The sequence below is a fragment of the Lithobates pipiens genome, unplaced genomic scaffold (assembly GCF_037356315.1).
Source record: "Lithobates pipiens isolate NorthernLeopardFrog02 unplaced genomic scaffold, aLitPip1_a1.2 Scaffold_16, whole genome shotgun sequence".
NCBI lineage: Eukaryota > Metazoa > Chordata > Amphibia > Anura > Ranidae > Lithobates > Lithobates pipiens.
Window position 1 is genome coordinate 196,486,824 of NW_027507748.1, and position 12,387 is coordinate 196,499,210.

General features: G+C 40.6%; 1 protein-coding gene across 5 annotated transcripts in view; it reads right to left on the reverse strand.

Annotated features, from left to right (window-relative positions):
* The window catches only part of BCOR (BCL6 corepressor), a 342,611-nt gene that overhangs the window by 8,527 nt on the left and 321,697 nt on the right, over positions 1 to 12,387 (reverse strand). For all 5 annotated transcript variants that reach the window (XM_077480873.1, XM_077480871.1, XM_077480872.1 and 2 more), the window contains 3 exons: positions 7,978 to 8,208; positions 1,731 to 1,897; positions 1,461 to 1,606 (listed from right to left, as the gene is read on the reverse strand). In XM_077480873.1, the coding sequence (XP_077336999.1) occupies positions 1,461 to 1,606; positions 1,731 to 1,897; positions 7,978 to 8,208 (544 nt within the window). The remainder of the gene's footprint in view (positions 1 to 1,460; positions 1,607 to 1,730; positions 1,898 to 7,977; positions 8,209 to 12,387) is intronic.

The following is a 12,387-nucleotide window of genomic DNA, read 5'->3' on the forward strand; positions in this document are numbered from 1 at the left end:
CAAGTCTTCTCTTTGTCACAGCAATCTGCAAATGTGAACCAAGCAAAAGGTTTCAAGATTGCTAACTCTCTAAGAATATATGTTGAATAAAAAGAGCTTTGTCATTCATTAATAACCATTGAAAGCACAGAAGGGCGGCATACTTTCACTGAAAGGCTGAGATGCTTTTACTTTTGCATAAATAGACATTCATTGTACACACAGTCACCAGCCTAAGACAAATGCTAGGTGCAACTCAGAAAAAAAGCCTGACCTGTTTGTAAGGACAGATGTACGTGTTCGCCTACATTGGGTTGGTTGGTTTTGATAAACATACTATAAAGACTCTCAATAGGTCACAACCCTAATGAGCTCAATAAACAGCGGTTCTGCTGCATAAACATGTTAGGCCAATTTTCACAGGGCTCAATGAACCCAACAACCAAAAGGCCGTGGTGGTGTGAGGGGGCCTGGCTGCATTGATGTAGAACAGGGATATGCAATTAGCGGACCTCCAGCTGTTGCAAAACTACAAGTCCCATCATGCCTCTGCCTTGGGGTGTCATGCTTGTGGCTGTCAGAGTCTTGCTATGCCTCATGGGTATTGTAGTTCTGCAACAGCTGGAGGTCCACTAATTGCATATCCCTGATGTAGAAGGCGCTTGATCAGCCTCCTAAATATCCACCCACAACTACCTGTTTGTACCCCTCAGGAGGTCTTCTTCAGCCGGTAGCCTGATACCACAATAATGTTGGCTTTTTACCTCCATCTTCTAGACAGTGATGTAAAAAAGTTTTTTCTAGAGTTTTTTTTTTTTGCAAACTGTTTTCTTTTTTTTTTTAATGACTCCATTATGGACAAACATATGTTGCTTTCCGATGTCACCAAGTCCAACTTGGGAGCCAGCAGACTACAAAGGGAGCATGTGCTTCCACTTACAGTGCTGTGAAGATAAAACTATCTTCTTTCAAGCATATTTTTGCAGTAAAAGGCTGCTTGCTCCCTGCAATCCCACTGCAGCAAAGTCACAATCATCAAAATGCGCTTACCTAATGATTAAAACAGTTGCTCAATAATGATAATCATATATGTGTAACACACTAATGCATGTACATGTCAAAGCACAGAAATAATAACAAGCCTCCCTCACAATAAGAGAGAGTTATTAAATCTGGTGCAGCTGTGCATAGTAACCAATCAGTAACTTCAGTTTGTTCAATTAAGCTTAGACAATAAAACGTAGAAGCTGATTGGTAACTATGCACCTGATTCTGTGTGCACTTGTTTTAGTAAATCCCCCCCATAATGAGTGTACAGTTGCACTACAGAATGCCTTTCACTGCAAGAAAGATGAAGTATGGAAATCATAAACGTTTGCAATTAATTAAAAACAACAACAACATTACAAAAAACCTTATTTAGCTATTTTTTCTATATATTTTAACTTTAGCTACAAGCAGTGCCTGATAATAAAACTCACCAGTTAGGAAGGTTTCCATCACTTCACTGTGCGTCATTTTGGCAATTGTTCTCCCGGAGTAAGTTGCCAGAGTAGGATCAGCGCCATATGACAGTAATAATCGCACAATTTCCAAATGATCGTTCTCTACTGCATCATGGATTGGCCTAAGAGTAGAAAGAAACATTAATAAAATCATCCAGACATGCAGCAGTTATAAACTCTCAGGCTGTTTCCAGCACATGAGCCCCTGGGTAATATTAGAGGGGTGGAAGGACAGCAGATGCCCACCTGGTTCCATCTTGTGCGCTGCAATTAACATCTGCCCCATGTTCCAGTAGATGCCGGACGATGGTCAGCCAGCCTCTAGCACAAGCCTCATGTAATGCGCAGTACCCTGCATTATCTCGGTGGTTAACATCATAGGATTTGCTTTCCAAGCAATAAAGGACGACTTCCTGTATAAGAAAGCAATACAGTTAGAGCTATTGTAACAGGCACAATCATTACTACTACTAGCTGAAAAACAACTGTGTGCACATGTACAACAAAGACAGATCCAATGACTAAATATTAATACCAGTGCAGTATAAGCCATAAAAAATAATAAGCAATTGACATTGTGATGCACCATTTTATTTTTATTTTTTATTCTGATGTTGCACACACATTAAGAAGAAGAACGGTCATTTCCAAACCCCACTGTCTCCTAAAATTCCTATCACATTGGTCAATTTATGACACACCCAGGATGCGGATGAATGCTAGTACCTCACTGTCCACCACTAGGCATTGGCCTCCTCCTGCAGCATCTGAAACAATGCATGAGCCCTGGAGAATAACAGGCATCTCTATCCTGAGCCAATTTTCTCTATATCCAGGGCCAGACTATGCACAATATTTCACAGGCCACTGGTGTGCTGAAGGTAGCAAACACTGCTTGAGTAACTTGCAATCTTTTGTATATCTGTGGAACGTACTTACAATTAAGAAATGTGATCAAATGAGCAATGCAGTAGGAAGCATACTTTCATTATGAGTAAAGAGACAAAACACATATGGAATGGGCTCCTGAAATCTGTGACTTTGAACTGTACATTTATTTGTATACATTTGATACGTAAATGCCCCTTGGAGTTATATAAAAATGATACATTGTATGGCAGCACAAAGCCTGCACGAGCTAGAACACTCTGCATTTATGCAAAGCCGCCTGCACCAGGTAGGCCAGCACTACCGCAAATTACAGCCATTTGTATCAATATGAAAGGCTGTGCCATCATATCACATTTAATCAATGCAATCATCCGTAATGTCCTTAAATAACTAAATGGCGAGGAAAAGTACCCGCAAAAATGAAAATTAAAGAATTTGTAGATGACCGTCTGAGGTTGCATCAGGACATTAAAATTAATGAAAAGTCAATATCTTAAAACTAGTTACTGTAGAGAGGAAGCAATGTCAACTGCTTAAAAGTGAAAAATGTTCCGACTACATGAAGATTAAATCCTTTCATTTCTTGTTCCCAGTTCAGCATGTTTTTCAACACACTTTAGATATGGCCAATGATCAACAACTAAAGTAAGCATCAGAGACCAACACTTTGAATTCATGAGCTGTCAGCGCACGGAGCTGACTACTATACACACACCTAAATCACTTGACTCTGCTGCCACATACATAGGGGATTTCCCATTTAAAAGGCAGACTCTGGTCAAGACTAAAAATGAAGTCTTGAAATGAGCACAGCCATGTCAGCTTTTGATCTAGGAATGATTAGGATACACCAACCGACCCCATACCTTTTAATTAACATCTTGTAAACTTATAGCCACCTTGTCACCAGTAAAAAAAAAAAAAAATACAGTACTAAAAAGACTACCATAGAAAGTACAAATCTCGCCCGGTTCAGCAGAGACCATCCAAGATTCCATCCATGCATTGACAGGCTGATTGGATCCATCGATCAGCTTGGGTACAACCAGCATTTCGGATTTCTAGCATGTGATTATTGCCAGCGGCTATAGCCACTAGCAATTTCTGTTTTCACGGCAGGGACGGCATAACATAACCCCAAGCCGGAAGAACACAATAGCTCTGCAGGAGGGATTCCCCAGCAACACTGTGTTGATGGGGAAATCAAGCAATTTTCTTTCCTGCAACCCACGGTTGGAAGAAAATCGCATCAGCTCCTTATCTCACCCATTACCCTCAGTCTTTTTCTACCTAGAAATCAAAAAGTTATACAGGAGGCGGTAGCAGCCATGGGGCATAACGGGTTGTATTATTTCTGACATGATGTTTTGATTATCTACAATCCTATTCTACTGATATTGACTAATGTAATACTTCCCTGTGTAGGATCTAATGACAAATCTTGATACAATGCTACTGGATTAAATTATAAATAAAGAATTAAAAAAGAAAAAAAAAAGGGACATTTATGGTTGGCCTATCAGCAGATTTTAAACCTGCCTGAGAAGTTTGAATGGGACAGGTAATGCAGGAAGCAGAGAGAAGTGAAGGGGCGCTACACAAGAATTATATGTATGTGTATATATATATATATATATATATATATATATATATATATATATATATACATATACATATATACATATATACACATACATACATACATACATACATACACACACACACACACACACACATTATCATCATTTATTGATTCTCGTTCTGAGCCTGTTAAGGTAGTCTGTAAAATCTTATAGAAAAGCTGGCATCTTGGTACAATCCACAAGCAAGTATCCTTTATTAAGGGGGAATAGTACACATAAGGTGAACAGTACAAAAGGCCTTTATGTGGATTGTATGTACTGTTCCCAATTACAAAAAGGATACTTGCTACTGGATTGTACCGAGATGCTGTCTTTTCTTTAGGAGTGTCTGTGTTGGGCTTACAGCGCCTGTATGTTATCAAGCACATCATGGAGTCGGGATAGAAGTGCCGTTTGTTTGCATCAGCCTGTGAAATCTGGCAGCAAAGGGATTACAGAGATTAAGGTAGACTGTGAGTGAGTGAGCTCTCAAATGATTCAACACTTCATTTTTTTACCCAACAGCATTAGTAGCTCACTGACCGCTTTCACCTATTGCCTGGAACCGCTCTTTAACCATGAAATAAAACGTTTGCAAATGCGATCCTTCATACTGTGAAACAGCAAAATAAAATGATATAAAAGAGATGACCTTTTTATGGCTTCATGCTTATGAAAGCTACAGAACACAGCAGGTGTACAGACAGACAGGTAATTCAAAGTTTAGCATCTGCTGAGACACCGCCATGAGCAACATCAAAGTGCTTGTGAACCATCGCTTGGAGGTTGGGTGTATATATAGAACGTTCCAAAACAGCCGACACACGCCGCTTGTTTTCAGGCACAAAAATATTTTCGGGTTAAAGAGCAAGGAGTGAAAATCAAGCCACGCTCTGGCTGAATTGTATTTTATCCAAGCTGCTCTCGCTGGCCCGTCAATTTTCTCACGAAATGTGCAACCGCCGCTGTCGGTTTTCTAAATACACGTAGGAACTGACATCACAGCGGACATTCTTTGCTTCACACGACTTTTAGACACAGCTGTCCCACCAAGAGATGTTCCATTAGCCTGACTCTCTTGAGAAATGGCAACTACAGTAACAGATGTAAACTGCTTTGACTCAGAGGAAAAAACCGGGAGAATTTACGGCAGCCTCTTTTCAGAGGCGGAATCTGTGTTTTAGGAATGCAGACAGCAGCGAGGGCTTCCACATGTGTTTGGAGCTAGACGGCAATTGCTTTCAGCAAGTTTTCAAAAGTGTCTCACAGCAACCAAGCAGAACAAAAAAAAAAAAAAAGAAAAAAAAGAAAGTCCCCATAGCAGCAGCTGCATGCGAGCTGGATGATTTGCATGCAAGGCAAAGCGGTATCCAGGCGGCACATAAAGCGTATTGCCATTTCTCAGAAGCTGTAAGATCCAGGAAACCTGCTCTGCCGATCTATAAAGGTTAAGGAGACTGCTCAGAGATGCTGCGCATGTTGATTCACTGCCTGGCGTTCAAGCTTGTTATTAGTCAGCAGGCGGAGGGAAGGAGGGGGCGAGGAATAGCTCGAGAGCATTTTATTCATTCCGATTCAAACCAAGCAGGGAGAGAGCACGCTAATCTGTGCTCTGGGTGCGCCTGACCTAAGGAGACGGTCGCTAGGATACAGCATGAAGCCTTTTCGTTTAGACGGGGCTGCACATATTAGACCAAAGCAAGAGGCTGAAAGCTAATGAGATGCTCGTACAAGTAAGGGAACGATACCCTTGTGTCACGTGGATGGATCAGATGCGGGCAACTGCATGGTACCAGCTTAGAGATCAGCTTTCTGACACCCAGGAGGCCAAGCAAGCATGCTCCAGTAACTCTACAATCTATTCTAAATGGCACAAGCTACCATATAACGTTACAGGTCTGCAGGAAAACCTGAGATGAACCAGAGAAGTGAACTCTGGGAACATGCAAATAACTCTCATGCCTTATTAGCCCGCTGTAAATAAAAACGCATATAACTTTGGTATAGAAGTTCAATTACAAAAACTGTTAAATCACATCTTAAATAGGTCATGTATAATCTCAAAATCAGGCAGGACATTTCATGTAATGATATTGTCGGCTGCTTAAAGCGAACCTTGAATAATCACCATGTCACGTACATATCTGTAACCTTAAAGTGGTTGTAAACCCTCATGGCCTCAGGTGATCCATAGAGATGAAACAAATCTCCCTACATCAATTGTACCTGTGTAACTACAGCCGTCTTTCACCTACATCCATTCAAAGTTCAGAATTTATACAGGATCTCTCAGCTCTGAATAGCAGGGAGCAGAGAGTTGAAGTTACAGAGCTCTGAGAGCTGATTGGAGGGGAGGGGAGGAAAGGGAACGGAAACCTCGTCCACACAGCACACAGGAACAGAGCTGAGGCTGTCAATCAGCTGGAGATCCCTCCCGTCACCATTTTTCTTTTGGTGTATATAAAACTTGTCAGAAGTGGCTCATGCTTCTTATAGCAGAGGAAAGAAGCAGCAGACAGAAATGACACTTAGTGCTCTGGATTGAGACAAGTACACACTATAGAGGGATATGCTTTGTTCATATTTCATTTCTGAGGTTTACAACCACTTTAAGATTGTAAGCACTCAATGAGCAGAGACCTCCTAACCCTCCTCTATTAAATAGTAGTGTAACAGTACGGTCTCACTTTATTTAGGAAAGCACTGCATAAACTCTATAAACTGCTATATGAAACCTTGTATAATAATAATAAAAATAACTTGCTTGTAAAAAGGAAGACAATGGCACCAAGTGGGCACAGTACTAAAATGAAGTAAATAGGGATCTGGAACACACCAGAATTGGAATATGGAAACAAATGAACTTATTCTGGTTTAAGCATATATCTCTGCTACCATGGTGATTATTACAGTGTAATCTGTGCTGTATCATGATGTGCTAAATAGGCCATAAATGGTCCAGAAAAGTGAAGCCAGTCAATGAACCGCTCATGCTATCCAGCAAATGCTGCAAGTGTGCTCAAAGACTACTACAGCACATTTCCTTCTGAATATGCTAGCTGTCTGATTGTAATTTGGGTCAGATGTCCTTATCTACACAATTGTTTCATATCCATGACTAAAACAATGAAATCAAGCAACACAACCACGCATCTATTTTTTTCTTTTTAGAAAGAGTCCAGCAGTGACAGGCTCCGGGTTTCTGTTATGACAGATTTACGTTGATTTGGGAGTTCAGCTTAGATGACACAACTTGTATGTAATGTACAAGCAGATTCCACAGTTCCTCACAGGTGGGGTGGGTAGGAATGCATCCTAAAGCCTGTGCTATGCAACTTCTTCTCCCCTGCTTGTGCTATATCCGATCATATATCAGTCAGCTTTCGGTGTGACTGGCGGCTATGAGAGACTGGTATTACCACATTGATACATGGGGCTTTCCGTATATGTGAGGAAGACCCTTTGGCAGTTTTCAGAATAAAACAGGTGTCTGATTTTCTATCCATAGACTTGTGTATCTATAAACTTGCTCACACATATTGCCTATGAATGACGGAAGTTTTATTGCAGACAAACTAAATAAAGATATGTACAATGCTGCCCTATAGGAGACATCTGTAGAGTGGCGAAGTGAGATTACGCCAGCCAATTCTGATTCAGAAGCGTCCAATGTAAAGTAGGATTTCAAACGAATGGAAATGTATCTGGAAACTACCTCTGTGTCTATTCTGGGTAATGAAGAAAGCATCTACATAGCATGCATTTCTCTGAAAATGAAAGCCACCAGAAGAGGTTTCACAATGAGGTTTCAGGATGAGAAAGTACAATTTTTTAGAACTGACATTAGCAAGATTAAAAAAAAAAAAGTTTTAAGCCACCAAATTTCCACAGCACAAACCCAGGAGCCCTAAATGATAATTATTACACAAGTAGTTAGTACAAGGGGTATTGATACAGACAAAACAATAGAAAGCTCGTACCTCATAGCCTAGTCGAGCCGCCCTCTGTAACAATGTCTCCCCCGCGTTCTTGTTAACAATGAGGCGGCGTGCTTCTGGGGGCATCGGACGGCAAGGTGTGGAATCCTGAAGGTGGTTGTGCAGTGGAGACAGCTGTGATGAAGTCTGTAGAAAACTTATCTGCTCTGCAATCCTTAAAGGAGAGTTCTCTGGCGAGAGTTCAGTCTGTTTCCTGAAGCCCTTTAGGATGACCTGTAATTAGATAGTTTGGATTAAAGAGGACCTATCATTAGAAGGCAGACCTCACATCAATCTACGGGGCATCTGTCGGCATTAACAAGACATGTTATTTTCAGTGAGGAAAGTACTTTTTTTTTTTTTTGCCATGTATACAAAAACTTTCGTTCCCCCTTACTATCTTACACAACCTAGATCACATGGTCTCTAAGCATTACTGTAGAGCTTATTGATTTTCACTTAGCAGTGAGAAGATCAAGACAATGGCCCACATGTATAAACGATATTGCATACTGAAACTTTATTTAGAACACATGGGTACAGAAAATTATGGTTATTTACACCGAGTTGAACTGGAAACCTCTACTGCAGTAGCAAAGAAGCTGTAATTGTTTATCTATCCTTCTGAAAGTACTTGTTCCTTGGCTGTCATGCTTGTCCAGTGGCTTCTACACCGAGTCACTGACCCAGAACAAGCATACAGATTGGCTCTCTGGAACCATTATTTCTACCGGACAAAGCAACATTTCATTAAATCTAGTGGTGCAGAAATGAGGAGGAAATACTACCTTACTCCTTGCTCATGTAGGCTTCCTCCATCCATGCAACTGTTCCTGCAAGGCATCCTCTAAGGTGCTCTCAGCAGTGGCCACATATCTGCCTCCTTCAGGTACAATGCAGGGTTAATAGCCCTGTTTTGTACATGATGACACAGTGGGACTGCCCACAGTCCAGAGTGGCAGAGGAGAAAAGGAGAGTGCTAAAGCCAAGTAGTAATGCAGCCTCTTTGACGCCCCTAGACTTATTGCGCATTTACCCTTGCATGCAACGCAGGGGGATTGACTGCAAGGGTAGACCTTGGCAAATTCCCAGATTTGGGCTATAAAGCAAACCTGTTGGTTTGCGTTAAAGGGGAACATTACATAGAAATTTGTGGACAGGTAGGGCTTTAATTGCAAAAGAGACATACTTTGATATTGATTTACTAATACTTGAGAGTGCAACATCTGGTGCAGCAACTCTGCATAGAAACCAATCAGCTTCCATTTTTTTTTTTTTTTTTGTCAAAGCTTAATTGAACAAGGTGAAGTTAGAAGCTGATTGGCTACCATGTGCAGCTGCACTAGATTTTGCACATTCCAGTTTTAGTAAATCATCCCCTTTGTCTCTTCTGCAATAAGATTCTTCACATGCAGCTGTAGTCCCACATTCGCTAGGCTGAATGAACTCTTGTGTGCATGTGCAAAAGGTTATATCACCTGGGCGTGTCTGATCAAGATGGGCAAAAATCTCACTGGGTGAAGATGTCAGCACTGGCAAAGGAGCTTGCTGATGTCACATTGCATAGGCAAGGCAAGAACATGCTTTAAGGCATTTAAGTTCAGCAAAGTGTCACTGAATACTGTCAACTGCATTCACCCTAGACATCGACTCTGTCTCTGAGAAATATAGGTCCACGTGTGCCACACAGAGGCTGTAGAATGGATGTAGGTAAACTTAAGTGAGAGGCAGGCACATGAAGTGTGCGCAGGAGCTCTTCATCTAAGTGTAAGTTGGAAGACAGGATTTATATGACTTGGTAGAAATTTGCCATCAAAGGCCGCAGTGGGAAGAAATGGGATTGGTTGCCATAGACAACAGTAAAATTATGGTTTAGTTGCAATAATCATTAATCCTAGAGTTTTATATAAAGACAGTAAAGTCCTTTATAGTCGGCCACGTATATAAATTTTAAAACAAACCTAATATAAATTTGCTAACGCATTCATGTAAGCAAAAGCAATCAATACAGTACGGAGGCTATATATAAAGAAAATAAAAGGGACAGTGAGCGCGAGCGTAAAGCCAGCAGACTTAGTATAATGCCACTGAATGAATGACTTAAAAATGTCTACACAGAAGCAGGAAATATTAGAAATCTATAAGCTGGTGACCTCTTTGTTGCACCGCAATGTAGTTAGCACAGAACCAGCTATTAATCCTTTCAGTTGTGAAATGATGCCTGTCGCACAGAATAAAATGTTGCGGACCTCTCTGGCATAATTCTTCAGGCGCTGCATTTCAGGCAATTAAAGATGAGAGAAAATAAACATATAGAGCAAATGACTCAACATGCAGACAATCTCTTTCTGGATTTGCAGAACAATACGCGTTCAGAGAGCCCAACAAAAGCAGAAGGCAGCCTTGGTTTATGAGGAGCATGCCGAGGCACATGACACTCTGTGGCAAAACGTACGACCCTGCCAAAGAGTTCTAGGCTGAGAACTGAAATACGTATACATTAACTCTATCTTCGGGTTTCCATTTCAAAGGGCTGCATTGAGAGCTTCAGTTTCTACCGTGTGATCAGCTTGACTGGAGTATCCAAGATACCCAACTGAGATAAATTGGAAAATCATCTGACATTCCTTCTTCCCTAAAGGCAGACCCTACTGGTGGCAGGGAGCACGGGGGGGTTTCATCTATTCCCTTTCATCCCAAATGTTTAAAGGGAACTCTGCTTGAGAACAAATCTGTCCCGTGAAAAACAGGACTGCTACTGCTGACCTCTTCTTCTGAAAATGTTAGTTGATTGGCTGCCATGCTGATCCAATGGCTTCAATATTAACTTTTCACTGACACGGAACAAGCAAGTAGTTTAGAAGCTCTGACCTCATCTGCTGAATTGCTCACATTTCAATGACCTGTTCACAAAGCAAACACAGAATGAACAGGAAGCATGTTGCCTTGCCCCTAAAGTAATACAGGCCCCCAAATGATTGTTCTGTAAACTGCAATGTTTTCTACAGCCTTCCTCTTCTAAACCATGAACCTGATACTGTGGGCTGTATTTACTAAAACTGGAGAGTGCAACATCTGGTGCAGCTCTGCACAGAAACCAACGAGCTTCTAGATTTTTTTTTTGTCAAAGATTAAAGCGTAACTAAACCCACAACAGTAAAATCAGTCTGTATATGCAGTAAAGCATGCTTGTTATACTCACTGTGGAGTCTAAGGGGTTAATCCTCTGCATTGTGTAAAAAGGCTGTCTGATCCTCTCCTCCTTCCACTGTCTCCAATATATTGATTATATATATATATATATATATATATATATATATATATATATATATATATATATCACTCATGCTCAATTTGGTGTGTAATGCTAGAGAGATTTATTTTTTCTTGGGAGGGTGAATGTGATCAGCACAGGGCCAATCAGCACTGTCTAGATAGAGGGTCAGGGATCCTGCATCACGATAGTGCAGAATGAAAACTCCCCCTACAAGCTTTAACCAGACACTGTTAGAAGTCACAAGACTGCTATATATTGCTGCTGAGAAAGGGTATTTAGCAGTTTATATTTATGAAATAATTGCATTTCCATGTTCTGTGTACTGTGGGAGATCAGATATAGTGAATGCAGGGTCCTGGGTTTAGTAACACTTTAATTGAACAAGCTGAAGTTAGAAGCTGATTGGCTACCATGCACAGCTGCACTAGTTTTTGCACGCTCCAGTTTTAGTAAATCTACCCCATTGTATTTTTGGCAAAGATAGCCCAACAGAGTGTAAACCTGGCATAATACGATGCGGGGATCAAAGTAAACAAAACATGAATGGTTTCTAAAAAGCAATACAATGCATTTCTAGAAAGCAATCAATTCATATTTTACTTACACTTTCCCCTTAAATGATAATGCTTGAAAACCTGAAATAAGTGTTGCCAGCATACATGTGATTAGGGATCGTATCACCACAGAGTGGTGCTGTCGATACGAAAATTGAATATATAATGCCGCATCCCGATAAATTGGATTTTAAATAATAAGTTTGCAGATGATCAACTTTATAGGAATAACAAAAGGTATAGATTAAAATTAAATTTATTATTACAAAAACATACAAGACAATGACATTAAAATTAATTTGCTATTCACAAATATGCCTTGAAGCAGACAAAACATCACCTAAGTAGACTGCTATCCTTATGACGCTCGGTGGCTGTCAATAAAGCAGAGATTTGAAGGGGACTTCTATCCCATAAGATGCCCTCTGGGAACTATGTATATATGGACAATGAAGTTATATAATTAGTGGGGGGCCCCCTGACTAATTCAGATATTGCCACATTAGTTGCCCATCAGCACTTCCTATCCATAAGCTACTATCAATCGCTTTAAAGCTTTTTGTGTGAGGTGGTCTCACACTT